At 44.2% G+C, this 17584-nt stretch overlaps 1 protein-coding gene across 3 annotated transcripts in view; it reads right to left on the bottom strand.

The window, feature by feature from the left end:
• Positions 1 to 17528, bottom strand: part of LOC141937377 (transducin-like enhancer protein 1) — an 85309-nt gene extending 67781 nt beyond the window's left edge. For all 3 annotated transcript variants that reach the window (XM_074854909.1, XM_074854912.1, XM_074854911.1), the window contains exons 1-4: positions 16193 to 17528; positions 15466 to 15566; positions 13797 to 13860; positions 13664 to 13708 (exon numbers count right to left, since the gene is read on the bottom strand). In XM_074854909.1, coding sequence (XP_074711010.1) covers positions 13664 to 13708; positions 13797 to 13860; positions 15466 to 15566; positions 16193 to 16216 — 234 coding nt within the window. In that variant the 5' untranslated portion in view covers positions 16217 to 17528. The remainder of the gene's footprint in view (positions 1 to 13663; positions 13709 to 13796; positions 13861 to 15465; positions 15567 to 16192) is intronic.
• Between the last annotated feature and the right edge of the window lie 56 nt (positions 17529 to 17584).

Raw genomic sequence — 17584 nt, 5'->3', positions numbered from 1 at the left:
CCCCACATTTGTACTACTCATTTTAATTGCGAAGTCAGCCACCCACAAGATTATATTAAAACCCCAGAAGACTGGCATGAAAAATCTTTAGCTATGAAAAAACCAAACACCACCATATTGCAAGTGGGAGTGGGGAGAGGAAGAAGTAACAGAAATATTAACAGAATAAAAACCTAAAATGATAAAGCCACACAATGCTAGATAGTTCCCAAAGTGAAATTAGTATTTTTTTAATTCTGTACCTAAACTACATTTACCTGAATCCTCTTAGATGTCAGTTTAAATTACAGAAAGGTCATGCTAATTTAAACATAAGCTACATAGGATGCACAAGTCAACCCCTACACTTGCCAAACATCTACTACAGGTTTGGACTTTATTCAACTAAAGTGAAGTGACTGGATAAATTGCAGATGTCTAATTTCAATGCTTTTTATAATAATAGAGAGAGGCTGCCATGTAGCTCAGTGAACAACTGTACATAACTGCCCATCCCATTTGCAGCTGTAAATCCTGCTGAACCCAAGCCAACTGCTAACAAAGCAGCTGTGTGAAAGGAGCACTTCAACATGACAACAGCTTCACTGTCAAGACTCTTCTTAAACTTGGCTAAACAGGACAGTTACCACATTTCTTCTTTAATCTAACATTAGGCCATCTTGCTCAAGCACTCGCAACTACAAAAGGTGTGTTTATCCAAATTTTAGTTCCACAGCTTCGTTTCCATGCCCAAGCCAACCTTCAATACACCCAGAACTATTCCAATCTCTGAAGTGAGCACACAGCCTTATTTTACTTTCAAGTTGTTTTCCAGCACGCAGTTCCCACTTTATTTAGATTCCACCAGATGCTGAGTGAGACAGAGGCTGACTCCAATCCAGAAGAGATCTTGCCACCTTTGCTTTCAGAGGCACACTTTCTTCAAATCATGCTGGAGACATTTGGACCTATCCAACTCCTCAATTAGTCAAGCAGAAAACATGACTATAGGAGGAGGGAGTGTCAGCTTCGTAGACCACGACATTAGTGAGTTACACAGGCTCACAGGAGGCATCCATCAGGCAGCAGAGCAGCATAAAGTACTAGGAGAGCCAAGCTGGGAGCAGAGATTGTGTATGGAAACAGTAAGCTACTGGATGAGCCCTCCTCCTCCCACAGGACTGCACTCACATGTGCTCTTATGGTGCTCTAGAAGCACCATCTCCAAAATTATCCAGCATGCTTTGCATTGTTACCCTTAAGGACATTAAGAACTTACTCTGGACAACTGAGCAATACTACACTATACAAGAACAAGGAAGAGACAGAAGAGAAAAAGAACAGAGACATAAAAGAAGCAGTCTATCTGTAAGTGCTACAGCCCCACCAGAAAAGAGCCCTGTTGGCTTTTCATTTAGTTTAGGACATTATTTTAAGACTACTTCCTGTTTTGCTCTCACTCCCACAAGCCTCATCCAAATTTCTGCATACACCCTTGCAGCACTTGCCACACGAAGTCACTTTATTGGGATGGCAGGAGAAAGTCAGAGCTCTTGCATAGCTGGAGAAGTGCCTAGAATCACACAGCTTCTAAAAATTAGACCATGAAGTTCCTAAAACCAAGCATATGTGTTTACAGTATGCAAGTCAATAACAAAACTCCCCGTCAGGATTCAGTCCTTATCAACATTTAAATAAGACTATAATAGCAGTAGAATCTGGACTTTACTAGAACAATAAGCATGCCATCTGACAAAAAAGATGGCACATTAAGACAAGAGCCTGAAATATGGGGAAAAAAATAGCTACCAAATCAAGTCAGTTGTAAGCATTTTTGTATCTTAAATGTAATTTCATCATTTTACAATACTTAGTATACCCACAAGTCAGTTTCAAAAATCTGTCAAGTCAGAGAAACAATTTAAGGCCTTAAAAAGGTGTTCACATCAATGCTTCAGGTGCCAACAGGTGACTCACTAATGAATTACAAGTTAATAGGATTGACAACTCTTGTTAGAAACTAGCAGAATTATCCACCACACAGGATTTGGAAGGAAGCTGAAAATACCAGAAATTATCATCAGGTGGGAAAAAGGTTTGGAAAACTTTCTGCAAAACTTTGGAAACATGTCAGTAAGTTTCTTCCTTTTTTTTTTTTTTTTTTAAGAGATACATATTCTGTTGCTCACAGAATAGAAAAAACTAGCAAAGATACTATCTAGGTTACATTCTAATGGAGAAGAACTGACTGAAACTGTCCAAATAGAAAATAATTTGACTAAGATTGACAATCACTGCAGAGTTTATCATCATCAGGACAGGAAGGAAGAATGAAAAAGCCATTGAGAGTTCAGGAAAGCAAATGCCAACTGGTAAAAAATCAGCTTTACAGGACCTGTTACTGAGCAGGAAGACAGAATGCTATTATTGAGAGCTGACATTTTCTTTATGAAACAATATTAACAACATGGGTGGCAGTTAATACATCTGAAAATGGAAGAGGAAGGAAGGGACAGAGCAGAAAGGGGAGGGATGGAATTGTGCCAAGAGACTAAATTCCAAAATCTTAACTGATTTCATATAAACCAGAAAGCATCCAGGAAGTAGCAACCAGGTCAGGTGAGGCAGTATGAACATATACAGCACAAGCACATATTTTCTAACTATGTGTTATTAGTAAGTGACAGCTAAAGTAAAACTACTGCTCTACAGGTTGGAACAGTTGGAGGAGAACAAAAGAAAAATGGTTCAATCCCCTCAATTAGGAAAGGAAATATATGGTCAAGGGACACCGAGAAGGCCAGAAAGTCTGTACTTTTTTGCATCCGTCTTAACTATACAAGAATCATTATCAACCACATAATTAATATAAATTAGTAGTTATGTAAGGTCAACACTGTAGCTTAAACAGGAAAGTAACTGATCAGTGTTCCAAGTAAAACTTATTCAAATTGACTAGGCCTGATGAAATAGAAACAGCACATTAGAGATGACTGAGCAGCTAGTGAATACCTTGCAGAACCTGCAGATGTCAAGTGGATATGAAAGGATAGTGCCCAACAAACAGAAAACAGCAAATGAAGGAGCAAAGACACTCCAGGTTAATTACTATCCCTTAAGTTTGGGGCATTAAAAAGCCTCTTATCAATAAACATCTAGGTGAAACAGGGATATAAGTCACAACTCAGAAGTATTTTTCTGCAGTAAACATCAGAATTGTGCAATGTCCAACCGGGTTAAGTAATTATGCCAAAGAGGCAGATGATGCTAACATCTTCACTAACAATCTGACACTCATAGAACTATTAGGAGCAACAGAAACAGCACAGCACAGCTATAACTTAACAGGAACAAGTACCAAACTGCTTGATGATTAAACCATGTATGAATACATCCTTCTCTTCTGCAAACTGAGAAGTTCTGCATGCATGATAGGTCCAGTATTTTTCAGTATTTCCCACTAACAAGCATAAAGACCTCTTCATTTGCCCTAATCCTTAATTTGCAGAGAGCTTCAAGCTGAGAAAGACAGAATATGCTGGAGAATAGCTTCAGAACTCACTTTGCAGTGAATAGAAAAGACTACAAAGGACAAAGAAGGATAGGGATAAATGGGGATAAAGGACCATAACATGCCTAGACAGAAACATAAAAGGAAAAGGAAATAATGGACCAGGAAGGAATCTCTCGGTCACAGCGGATCAGAAGTTGAACATAAGTCAATAGCATGCTGTTGCAAAAAAGGCTGTCACCACAGTAAGCCATACGCGAAGTAAACCTTCTCTGCTACTCAGCATGGCATTTCCTCCCCTGGAATACTGCACTTATTTTGGGCACTGTATTTCAGCTGGGCAACAACATTCAGAGAATGAACATTAGACTGTAGAGGTATACAAAATGGTTCTGGAATGCAGGGGAATCATTGCTCTCCCTATCCAGGGCGAAGAAAATGCATAGTAGAGAGCTGAAGCTGCAACAGAAAAGACTGAAGTTGTAACTGAAGAAGCACTTCAACAGCAAGGTCATAAAAGCACTCTGCTACCTATAGAGCTTGTGAGTAGCCACTACTGTTAAGTCTTTGCTAACAGATTGGACGAGCACCCTATCAGCAATGACACTGCTATAGCCAATCCTGCTAGAACACAGGGAGGCACTAGGTCCCTTCTAGTGCTGCAATTCTACAGTTCGTATTTCATTTTAAAGAAACAACGTAAGCTTCCATAGGTCTTGTTAATTAAAGATTTTGTGTTTGCTTAACTGGCAATTTATGTCCATCATCTGAGGTTGCAGACAGGCAGCTGTCTGTAACATAAGGGCTGGAAACTTTATAACCAGTTACAAGAACAGAAATTCAGAATGACCCTTACACCCAAACTCACACATGAAGAACAGCAATAAACATTTCTGCTGGTTTAAAAAAAACCAAACCAAAATCCAAAAAACTGTCTTGTAAATGGAAACTGTTGTGGCAACACCGCAAAAGAACGATCTTTCTATTAGTTATTTTTCCCAAGAAATTGTGGGTTTTTCATCTCCTGCCCCCAGGGATTTGACTAAAACTTCTACATTTAAAAAAAGTTGGTATCATCATACCATGAAGCAGAGAGCACAGCAATTCGGAGGTTTAAGAACACTTAAGAGCAATTCCATAAATAGGCAGATCTCCACAGATCATTAAAAACCACCCAGTTTCAGATGTCCTTTCGTTTTCTTGACCTAACAAAAGCAGGTTTCCTCATAGACTTAATACCTAATTAAAATGCAGCTCAACAAGCATACCCATTCTTGCTCTCCTTTTCCAAAACTGAAAGCTATCTTTTTGTTTTTGCTTGCTAATCCATAGAAGCCTTTAAAATGGCACAAATAGAGGCAGCAGCATTTTGTTCTCTAAATCAATTTTATCCCCAGCCATCAACTAGACGTTCCAGCATATAGAAAGACCAGTCCTTCCCTTCTAATTCAAAAATCCATACTACCATTGCCCTTGCAAACTACTAAACAAGCAGTATCGGCAATTCACTTGTGTTCTGTAATATATTTACTGCAAATCCCAACGGCTTGCCTCCTAATGTAGTTTTCCACTGTGTCTGTTCTTGTCAATACACTGACTGGTCACCTTACAAGTAAGTTGCTTTGACCAACTGTTTACACAAACATCAAGAAGCTTCAAGAGAAACAAAAAAAGACTAAACAGAAAAAAAACCATCCATGATGCTGAAGCAGGGGACAAGAAAACAAACAAAAAAACCTGAACACCCGACACCAAAACACAAATTAACCTCAGTTTTTGGTTTTCTTATCACATAGCCAAAAGGGCTTGTTAGCTCTTAGGATCACCTAAGCACAAAATATTTTCAGATAAGCAGCCCTGACAAAGTTTACCCAACATCCCTCAAAGAACTTTAATCTGTAGTTTAGTAATCTGTGCTAATTTCTTCACACATCTGAAGAACATAAAGAAAAGGTGAGAGCAACTCATCCAATCCCCAATTAAAGATCAGACTCTTCTTAAACAATTTATGCAATTTATCATTAGCCACAGAATACTACCATTATAAAAAGTTCAGTGAAACTTACCAAATGTATTAATTTTCTGAACTGTTTTCCCCATACTAGAAAGTATATTATATAACTAGGCTTGCTAACAACTAAAATACTACTCACAAACTTAAAATACTACTACCCTACCTTTTTCTATTCCTATTTCACTTAAACATACTGTGATTACGGTTCCAAGTGAAATAATTCAACATTGTTTCCATTTGTCTATATGTATCTTGACACAGCAACAGGACAGGCTGGTTTTTTAAGTACCAAAAGAAGTGTATCACTCGGCTGCCTTTTAAACCTAATCAGACTTTAAACTAGAATTCAGTTAGGAATAAACTCCAGTTCAGCAAGCTCTAATCCACTCTTCAATCATCTCCAACGCTGAGCCATAAACAGGTCACCAGTGGAGTTTCATAGGGACCTTTACTGCAATCTGTTTTATTAATATGTTCAGCAGTACAGCCTGGATAAGACAGCAAGCAGTCAATAAAAAAGCTTGCTCCATAAGAGAATTCAAAGTAAAAACAGTGGCTGAAGAACTGCAAAGAGACCTTACAAGTCTAAGTGGGCAATGAAAAGAATTGTATATAAACAAAATTTACACACACTGGAAGTAGCCATCCCTAGCCTCAATGTAAAATGATGGCTCTTGAGCTTACAATCATAGTTCAGAAGAACTCAAATCTGAAAAATTACTCCAGCAGTGCAGCATGTCACGGTAGCCAAAAGAGAAATCAGATTTTGGAATTTTACTAAAGAAGCAAGAAAAGAAAAATATCCAGAAAACAATTATGTGATAATATAAATCTCTGGTTCACCCATACCCCAAGAACTGCATGTGGTTCTACTCCCCTCATTTTAACAGACTAAGTTAAAAATTTTCATTTGAGGGAAAAGCAAAGAAGACAATCAAAAAAAGCTATAAAACTGTGTAGGCTGGGACTGCCCAGCTTAGAAAGGAGTCAACACAGATGGATTATGGCAGAAATATCAGAGTACATTGAAAAAGTAGCTAGGCATCTATGACTTCATCTATTCTGAGAACTGGGGGCCATCAGATAAAGGTAGTGGAAACCAGGTTCAAAGCAAACAAAGGCTGGTTCTGTCCTACACCTGGGACAACCGCCTCCCCACAACAGCACACCCAGGGTGGAAATGGACTAGAAAGCAGTTTTACTCCTTTAGAAGAAGGCATGGGTGTCCTGGAGGGCAAGTTGAATACACATCAGCCCCACACCCTTGTGTTGATGAAGGCTACACCTCATACTAGGATGTAATAGTATGACTGTAACCAGCTAGCTGATTAAAATAAATTGTTCCTGTTTCTGTTCCCTTTGCTTGGCAAGAAAGAAGATGTTGCCAAAGTGGAGCAAGTCTCTAAGTGACACCAGTAAGATGATCAGGGAATCAGAGCCCACGACATACCAAGGAGAAGCTAGATTTTTTTAGTTTCAAGAAGAGAAGGACTAATGGGAGAGGACATCCGATTCCCAAAAAAGAGGTGATTACGGAGAAGACTAAGACAGACTCTTCTTAGAGGCACACTGCACAAGAATAAAAGGCAAGCAATCGCCACCAGTGCAAAAAAGACCAAGTCCCAGTTAGTGAAGGAAAAAAATTCTTCACAATGAGGATGGGTCAAACACTGGAATGTGTTGCCCAGCGATGTCACACAAGATTACCTCCACAAAATACTTAAGATGGAAATTTCACAGAATCACAGAATCATCTAGGTTGGAAAAGACCTTGAAGATCATCTACTCCAACCATTAACCTCACACTGACCATTCTCAACTACACCATATCCCTAAGCACTATGTCAACCCTACTCAAACACCTCCAGGGATGGGGACTCCAACACCTCCCTGGGCAGCCCATTCCAACGCCTAACAACCCGTTCTGTAAAGAAATGCTTCCTAATATCCAGTCTAAACCTTCTCTGGCACAACTTGAGGCCATTACCTATTGTCCTATCGCTTGTTACTTTGTTAAAGAGTCTCATCCCCAGCTCTCTGCAACCTCCTGTCAGGTAGTTGTAGAGGGCAATGAGGCCTCCCCTCAGCCTCCTCGTACCCCAGTTCCCTCAGCCGCTCCTCGTACGACCTGTGCTCCAGACCCTTCACCAGCTTCGTTGCCCTTCTTTGGATATGCTCACATAATTCAATGTCCTTTTTGTAGTGAGGGGCCCAAAACTGAACACAGTCATCGAGGTGCGGCCTCACCAGTGCCGAGTACACGGGTAAGATCACTTCCCTCTCCCTGCTGGCCACGCTATTGCTGATACAAGCCAGGATGCCATTGGCCTTCTTGGCCACCTGGGCACACTGCTGGCTCATGTTCAGCTGGCTGTCAATCAACACCCCCAGGTCCCTCTCTGACTGGCAGCTCTCCAGCCACTCTTCCCCAAGCCTGTAGCGCTGCTGGGGGTTGTTGTGGCCCAAGTGCAGCACCCGGCATTTGGCCTTATTGAAACTCCTACAGTTGGCCTTAGCCCATCGCTCCAGCCTGTCCAGATCTCTCTGCAGAGCCTCCCTACCCTCGAGCCGATCAACACTCCCACCCAACTTGGTGTCATCTGCAAACTTACTGAGGGTGCACTCGATCCCCTCGTCTAGATCATCAATAAAGATGTTAAACAGGAGTGGCCCCAAAACCGAGCCCTGGGGGACATCACTCGTGACCGGCCGCCAACTGGATTTAACTCCATTCACCACAACTCTTTGGGCCCGGCCATCCAGCCAGTTTTTTACCCAGCGAAGTGTGTGCCCTTCCAAGCCACGAGCAGCCAGTTTTGCCAGGAGAATGCTGTGGGAAACAGTGTCAAAGGCCTTACTAAAGTCAAGGCAGACAACATCCACAGCCTTACCCTCATCCAATAAGCAGGTCGCCCTGTCGTAGAAGGAGATCAGGTTTGTCAAGCAGGACCTGCCTTTCATAAACCCATGCTGACTGGGCCTGATCAAATTTTATATTTGCAAAAGCACCGGTTGCAAGTTCAGGTTGAACATGGGACCAACTTGCAAGTACTTTAAAAGCCATGGCCTATGAGTAATCATAAGGACTGATCTGTTAAACTAGCTGTTTTGACAAATACATGCTGAAAAATCAGGAATTCTTCCTGTCAGCTGTTGTTCTTCCCCCTTCTCAAAGGAACTATGTGAACTGCTATTGCCCAAATAGCTACATTCAGAGTCCAACTAAGTGTGATGCAAAAGACGAAAATTGTAGTGTTTGACATAATTGCCATTAGATATCTTAGAAATCTTACCTCCAGTGGAAAGATAACCTCATTAGTTGTACTCAAAGCAGTTATTTTTAAAATAACAGTACTGTGAAGTTTTCTGATAAACGCCAGTTAACCTAAAATTGTTTTTAAAGGCTTTTACTGTATGCCAACGGTGACCTACTATCAACCTAGAAGATCCTATCTTCCATTTCGCACAGGAGACACAATGCAATTTTACCGCTTTGCTACAAACACTTAAGTGCCAGAGTAGGGTGGAAGGAAAGGCAATTGAAATACTCAGCTTGATTTGGTGTAACAGCCAGCAGAAAAGCATTAAGCTTTTTCCCCCACAATCTGTTGTGACAGAATGGTACTGCACATTCACAAAGTATCTTCCCTCTTCCTCTTCTCCCTGCCCTCAAAAATACCAGGACATTTTTTTTTTGCCCACTTGAACCAGTCCATAAGTACATCAACAGGCATTTGGCAACGTAAGTTCCAACAATGCAAGCGAAGTTTAACATTGTAGGTGGTAGGAATGCATTTCCTCTCTCCCTCCACAGTTCTGTAAGGAACCTGAAATCTGGTAGACACAAGGCTAAAATGCAAGATGATCAGGCACTATTTAACATGTACAGTGTTTACACTGTGACATACTTTTGGATTAAGTTGTATATGGAGTTGACATAATAGATAGTATCTGAAAATATGGTTATCTAAAAGCCACAGGGAGACATATTTCACACAATGCCCTGAATCTGTCAGATAAATCCTTCACAATAATAACGCTAGCCTCAAGCTTGAATGTGGTTCAAAAGTCGAGAAAGTTGAGGTCATTACTCTAGTCTTTCCTCCCCATTCAAACTGGCAATTCTAGTTGTGGCTGAAATGGCTGCACTGGTGATACAACTGTACTCATTTAGCAACTCAACACTGCAGAATAGGCATATTTTTTTTAGTGAGGAATATTATGTCCCAACCAACCTTACCATTTTCTCTTTTTAAGTAAAAACAGGTTTTGCATTTCTTATGTATCACTGTCAACTGTAAAATGCTCTCAAGACACTGACTGCAGACCCCCAAAACCTTAAGGATTCATGAAGTTTTTCATTCCAATAATTAAAATGCAAGTAGGAAAAAAGAAAAAAAATTAATTTCTCTTTAAATGGCTTTCAACAGCACAACCATGCTACTCATAAGCTGTAGAGAGCTAACTAAACTCCTTAATTCCGTTCTATTTAACCCACTCCTGAAGAATCTTCTGTCAGTAGAAGATTCTGTCCTTTGCCAGAGAGCATTAGAAATGATCCCAAAAAACAGTCCAGGCTAAAACTGACATTTAACCCTTGTACAACCAGTTAACATAATGCAGTCTGGGAATTTGTATACTTTTCTACAAGAGGCAAGGTACTGAATGACAGGTCAAAGAGATCACAACAACCCACCCAAAGAGAAGGAAACTTAGCTGTCACCGTTGGGAGAGCAGAAACCCACACACTGTAGTAGTTTATATAGTCTTGTCAGTTGATTCAGCAGCAATGAATTTTTCTTTCTTTGGCTGCCTGCCACTGAACAAGAGCTAATCTTGCACCTAAACAATCTAGTCATTAAACTCACAGGAAGCCTTATCTTCTGACTTATGACATAAGATGACAGAGCTGGTGAAAATAAAGAGGCACTGCCCTAATAGCCAAGGGCAGCAACCCCTCAAGTACAGCAGGATTTTAACACCCAACCAACTCTACACCTTGGCACTAGCACTTGATACATCTGCTTTGCCAGCCATGGACATCACAGTGAGGAATCTGACTTGGACAGTGTAACACAGAAGAGAAACTTAAGACCACACAAAATGTCCTTATTCATTCTGTCTTCTTGACACATATGAAAATATCTGAATCAAGTGCATCTATCCTAAATGAATCCTCAAGTGCTTGCTTCTGTTGCAGGTATGCAAAACTTAGTAACCATTCACTTTAAAGTAATTTTTCTGAAAACAGTGTACACACAACATCCTCTTAAGAGCTAACCTTTGAAATTCTTAAAAAAAGTAAAAAAATAAAAAACCCCACAGAGAAGCAAGACAAAAAAAAAAAAATGCCAACCCACAAACCAGCCACAAATATGCCAAAAACATTATTTCCCAACTACTGTTCAGTCAGCAGATTGAAATGCAGCAGCACCTCAATTTAAGCACACAGTTACGCAATTAAACACTGCAAAGTGCCAAAGCTGAAGTTGTGAAGGAAGCCTTACCATGGCCATTTATGGACTCAGATGCAACATATTCAAGTGCAAAGCTCTGCAGTACAGCAGTTTGTGCATGGAAAGTTCACCTCAATTAAGTCTGTTTATAGCATCATTCAAGTCCTGACTAACTTTGATTTTGTCAATTAGATTACCAAATTAAATGAAGAGGGAACTGCTGGTGCAACTATATCAGTACAAGAAGTCAACATACACAGGCAAACTGCAGCTACCTAATTTTATCGAAGTGACTCCACCTTTACAGTGATGTACGCACCACACTGCAGAAACACTGCTGCGGTGTAATTTTTTTTCAATCAGGAGGCCAAGCACTCTGAAAGGCTTCACACAGATTGCAGCATCCACATAAGAGGCAGGCCTTAAAAACATTAAAGCTTGTTCAGTGGAAGGTTTCCCCATCACTGCATTTTTCAGTAACAAAGATGTTGTCAGAAATGACAATTTTTCATGTCCCCTGATGATGCCTTGCTAGCATTTGGTTATAAGCCATAAAGCAGGAATAATTTCAGCCTGTCAGGAGTGTAGCTAATGCCCAGTTTCCCCCTAGAGAGAACTCCTGTCAAACGTAATGAGAGCTCCGAAGGCCCTCTCTACAACATAATGAGCACTTAGGCCATGCTGGTGATTAGCCAGCAAAAAGCATCAATTTGAGCTTGGCTACTCCCTTGGGGCTAGACGTCACCAGTTTTAATAAGAATTATGATTACTATCTGCCAAAAGCCTCCTCACAACTTATCACTAGTAGTGGAAATTCAGAAGAGTGTCATTGTAGGTTTTTTTGTTTCCTGTAATCTAAGACCACCTACATACTGAACTTTAACACCATTTAGCATCCTCATTGCAGGCTTCTAAATCAAGAGTCGTTAACATGAAGGTGCTATTTATTGGAAATTAGAATTACTTAACATGTAAAAGCATAGTGTCTGAGACTCATCCAGGGAAACATATTTATGCCTTGAAAAGCTTTTTCTTTTCTTAACAGCACGCACAAAGCAAGTGTGCCTTACTCCCCCCAGCTAGAACCAACATAGGTATTATGCTCTGTCATAAATCTTAAAAGCTTCCGAAGTATCGCTGCCTACTGGATATGTAATTACAGTTGCCATACATACAGAACATTAAACCCCTGCAATACACAGATGTTAAGGTCAAAGTGGAAACCTCAGCTTTGACACTCTTTAATCTTGTGGGTTTAATTGATTTTATCTAAAGTTAATTTCTAGTACATTTATTGAAGTCACACATTCTCTTCAAAGATCTTCTGAAAACAACATCCATTTCATGCCAAATGTGACGCCTATACAGATGTTGGCTTCCTCACAGGTTACAGTGTGAGAAAAATGTTTAGGGGAAGAAAAAAAAAAATCCAGGAAAGAAATCTCCAAATCACAATGTCTGGAAAAGCCACCTCACACTAAAACTGACATTCTTCCAAAACACAAGACAACTGATGCAGCTACAGTACAGAAAGAATCAAGTCAAACACTACTCTAATTGTTCTGTCTACCTATTCGGTGTATCACTTAAATAAAAAAAAAAAAAAGAGGTTGTCGTAGTACTACTTCTTTTACCAGCATTTTGGATTCAAAGAAGCATACCTCTAGAAACCAAGAGAATACCTACCCAGCTCTGCAGACAGAAAGTTATCATGGAATTACAATACTACCTTATCACATATATTTTTTAGGGGAAAACAAAACAAAAATCAAAGAGTTCAGTTACAAAAGCAAAATTCAACTCTGCAATTCACTTGTTTAATGAAAGTCTTTGAATATACTGAAGATCCGAAGCCTGAACTAATCAATTTCTTCACTGTGCCCTAGCCGGTCAGCCATGCTCTTTAATTTAATGAAACAAGAGTTTTAGATGAAACAGCACATACACATCAAGAAAGAATTGTATTGTTGCACTTTGAAATGTGTCCAACTGTGCAACTTCATCTAATGATAATTTTTTTTAAGAGGCCATCGATTTCTGAAGGACTTATTGTACCAGCATCTTGATGAAAAAGTGAATGTCAGCATATCTACAGAATACTTACACCCTGCCATTAATGCTTTATTTGGCAGACAATGACTACTCAATTGAGGGTCCTCTGGGCTGAGCAATCATTTAGCTTTTCTTCTCTTATGAGGTCCTTAGTGTCTTGTTCCAGTTCAACGCTCTTTTTTATTCACCATTATAGTGGCCGTAAGTGTGAATTTTATGGGAACCTGCAAACTCATAGTCATAACTACAGCTTTCCAAGTCACTAATCTTTTCATGCCTTTAAATGGGACGGATTTGAGCAACTATCACTACATATGCTACACACACATAGACCGGTTCTATATACCAAAGACTTTACTGCTAACAAAATAAAACCATATAAAGCACTGAACTATATTTTTGAAACCACAGACACAAGACCTTTCCTATTTTTGTCAACATCTTTCAGGACCAATACCAAGAAAGCCTTGCCTCTCAACCTAATTTATACTTCATTTGACAGCAGGTAGGCAAAGGTTTACTAATCACAGATACAAATCAGCCTATTGATTCAGGTACATGATACAATCATCTGAACATAAACAGAACAGCTACATTTAAATGCACTAGACAGACTGCAGATTTTGTGGTATAGAAAACAAAATGCCTTACCTGTTTGTGCATTTCAATGTTTAATCCATATGACATTTCATAATACTGCAAATAAAGGAGCAAACATTATTCTCTTATGCTGGTTTACACTGTATTAGGAGATATTAACTGAAGAAAAATCAAATATACTTACCATCACATAGTGCCTCTGCATTTCTGTCTTTTCGCTTGCCAGTTTCTCACATTCCAATTTAAGGCTACAAAATAGATCACACTTTAATGTAACTGTTATGTCATTTGTTTTGACATCTACCCACTTTGTATTTTGACAGAGCAGCTAATTAAAAAAACTCATAAACTAACACACAAGTAGAGAAAGACTTAATTCATACTTTAAATACAACGGCTGAACAGGACATTTAGAAGGTATTTCATGGGTGCTGTACGAGACCCAAACTGTCTCCAGAACCCAAACATATCCAGTCTTCACGCTTTGACAAAGAGCTGCTATAAAGTGCTACAACTTTCAAGTTATAATAAGATCTGAATTCCTCTGAAGTACTTCTCAGTAGTAAAATAGAGGTATTTCTTTGTATATGACATTTAGTAAATTACTGTCAAGTAACACCACTCACATTTACAATTACAACTTGAGTATGTCTATAATTCTTAACCTTAAGTACTCTCTAGCCGATGTTGTCTTGCCCACAGCTTGAAAAACAGTAACTTTGACTACCATTTACTACCAAATTTCTTTTCTATTTTTGTTTTCATAAATGAAAAGAAGTTGCATTTGGCACTTGCGTATCTCATCACTAACAATGGTACAATTCCAACTACTTTCACTCAGGGCAAATGCCTTCGTTCTCTGGCAGACTGATTTTATTTTTTTAGTGACACTGGTAAGCATCACTAGCAAACAGTGTGCAAGCCAGCATTTTTCACTTACAGCTGTGATACTGAATGTTAACAGTTTACACTGCATTTCTAAAATAATAAATGGCTTAAATAAGATACTTAAGACTACAGTATCACAGGTAAGAAAGCAGAAGCCTAATCAAAACCAAGTGATTTCTAATGGGGAAACCTGCAAAGCTTTTATTCCTATCCAGATCTTGCAGGTGCATGTAAGTACAAACTTAAGGAAGATAAATGCCCCTTAACGCCATTGCCCTGTGTATGCAAGAACCCATACCCCACATCTCTGTAGGGACCTCAGCAGCAAAGCACAAACGCAACAAGAACGACTGGAGGACGGCAGCACAGCAATCAGAAACACATCACGTCAACTTTGTGTTCGTACTCCAGTACTTGTGTGCTTTAACAATCCTTCTTGGGTCTTTAAGCACTGCATACTGGCATTTTATTAATCTTTGCATTAACACCACACACAAATGAGCACACACGAGAATTAGCTTCCTTAATGCTCAGTGCTATAGAACTAGCGCAGGTCTTCTCTCGATGTACTCGAAGAAAGTCCTCCACATAAGCATCCCCAACAAATACTGGCTGGTTTTGGTTTGTTTTTTTTTTTTTTTTCTGTTTTTTTAAATGCGTACAAGCGCTCAACAGCTCCGGCTTCGAGACGACCGCCCCTCCGCCGGTGTCCCGGCGGCACACCGGCCGGAGGACCCGCACAGGGCAGGGCCGCCGTCTCCTCCCCAGCGCCCCGTCCTCCGGGCGCCCCCCGGCACTGCCGTGCCCCCCCCCCCTCAAAAAACCGGCCGGCGGCGGCGCCGGTCCCCTCGGCGGGGCTCAGCCGCGACACAGCACGCCACCGCCTGGCCGCGGCCGCTCAGTGCAGTCCCCGGCGCCCGGCCGGGGCGGCCACCCCCGGCCCGAGGCGGCCCGTCGGCGCTCACCTGTGGTACTGCGCCTGGAGGAACTGGAACTCCTCCTTGATACGGTCCAGCGACTCCGGGATGGTGAATTTGAAAGGCTGGCCCGCAGCCTGGTGCGGGGTCTGCCGCGGCAGCGGCCGGCACGGGAGAGAGAGGAACGTTCAGAGACAGCGCGGCCGCCCCGCGGGGAGGCGGCCGAGCGGAGGGAGGGAAGGAGGGAGGGACAGCCCGGCCCGCCCCCGCCCCGGGGCGCTGCGCACTTGTTACCCACCTTCCCGTCCCTCATCTGCCGGGGGTGGGGGCGAGGCTAACCGCGCTCCCGCAGCCGCTCCGACCCCGACCCACCCGCTCCAGCCGCCGCCGCCTCCTACACGGCAGCGGGGCGTGCCGGCTCCTCCCCGCCGACCCCCGCCGGGGGGGCACGGCCGGCCCCGGCCCGGGCGCCGCGCTCGGCGGGGGAGGGGGGGGACGGGGACGACGGGACGACGACGACACTGCCCGGCTAGGCGGCGACCCCCCCCGTCGTCGTTCCCAAGGCAAATAAGTTGCCCACGAAACAAAAGGGGTCGGGGGAGGGGAGGCAGGATGCACCGCTCCTCCCAAGAGGGGACAAACTTGTGAGGGCGACCGCCCGCCCCCGCCTCAGCCGGGCGGGGGAGCCTTGCCGAGGCGCACGCCGCCGCCGCCCCGCTCCCCGGCCGGCCCCGCGCCCCCACCCCCGCGGAGCGGCCGCCCAGGCCGTACTTACGGGGTGCCGGCTCTGGGGGAACATGGCTCCGGCCGCGGCGGGGCTCCCTCGCAGCGCGGCTCTCGCGGCGAGCCCCCCGCGCTGTCCCGGCTTCACACCCGGGGCGCCGAGGGGGCAGGAGCGGCGGCACCCGCCGGCCGCCTTCCTTCCCTCCGCCGCCGCGGGCAGGAGCACGGCGAGGCGCCGCTCAGTGTCCCCGCCACGGGGACATCCTCTGGGCGCCGCGTCCTTTCTTGCTGCTGCTGTTCCGGGGAGGGCTGGGGGTGCCCGGCGGAGGCGAACGGGCCGCCTTCGGGACGGTCACCGCCGCTCCACGTTCCTCCGGCCGGCGGACGGCGCCCGCAGCGCTCGGGCGCGGCGGGACGGAACGGAACCCGACGGGGCGGGTGGGGGGGACAGACGGGACGACGACCGCGGCCGCCCCGCCGCTCTCCGTCGCGGGAGTGAATAATCAATCCCCCTCTCGGGCTCGCAAGTTGCCGATGCGATGGTAAGGCCGGAAACCCCGGGCGGAGGCGACTCCTCTCCCCACCTCTGCCTCTCGCCAAGAGGGGAAAATCCAGCCGGAAGAAGCGGGACGCGGTCTCAGCGGCGGGACGGTCGCAAGCCGGGGCGGCTCGAGAAAGTCTCCAGGGAGGACCGCGCTGCTCTCGGGCGCCGGCGGAGGGGCCAGGTCATCGGCAAGATACGGAGCAATGAACAACGGAGGAAGGCGGGAGGAGGAGGAAGAGGGCGGAGGGGGGCTCTGCGCAGCCGGCCCCGATCGGAGCAGCTCCAGTAGCACATGCACGGAACGCAGGAGAGTAGAGGAGGGGGAACCACACACGCAGCAGACACTCTTCCGTTAGTTGCAGAGAGATCCCCAGCACAAAAGAATAATAAAAGCCCTCAAAATGCCCTCTGGCCCGACCGGCCAAGCCGCCCGCCCCGTCGGGGGGAAAAAAAAAAAAATAAAAAGAAGGAAAGGGGAAAAAAGAAAGGTAAAAACGTCCGTATCGGGGCTAAATCAGACGTGAAGCTCCTTCGCGCAACGGTACCACTGCAGCCTCCTCCGGGCGGGCGCGCATCGGGGAGCTGCGTGTCTCACCAGAGCCCCCCGAGCGCGGTACATCGCGGCGGCAGCAGCATCCTCGCCTTCCTCTTCCCCCTCCTCCTCCTCCGCGCTGCCCCACGGCTCCTCGCCGGCCCGGGATAAAGTTCTACCCGGCTGAAAGATGCGGACCCGAGCAGCTGGAAACGCCTTCGGCCTCCTTTCCCCCTCCCCTCCGCGCCGGCCGAGGGACAGGGGAGGCTGGGGCGGGCGCCGGGCCGGGCCGGGCCGGGACGGGAGCGCGGCCGTGGCCGAAGGACGCGCCGTGCCGCCCGCCCCGCTTACATTAGCACGCGGTTTCA

Source organism: Strix uralensis, chromosome Z, assembly GCF_047716275.1.
Source record: "Strix uralensis isolate ZFMK-TIS-50842 chromosome Z, bStrUra1, whole genome shotgun sequence".
Classification (NCBI taxonomy): Eukaryota; Metazoa; Chordata; class Aves; order Strigiformes; family Strigidae; genus Strix; species Strix uralensis.
This window is presented reverse-complemented; position numbering and strand designations above follow the sequence as displayed.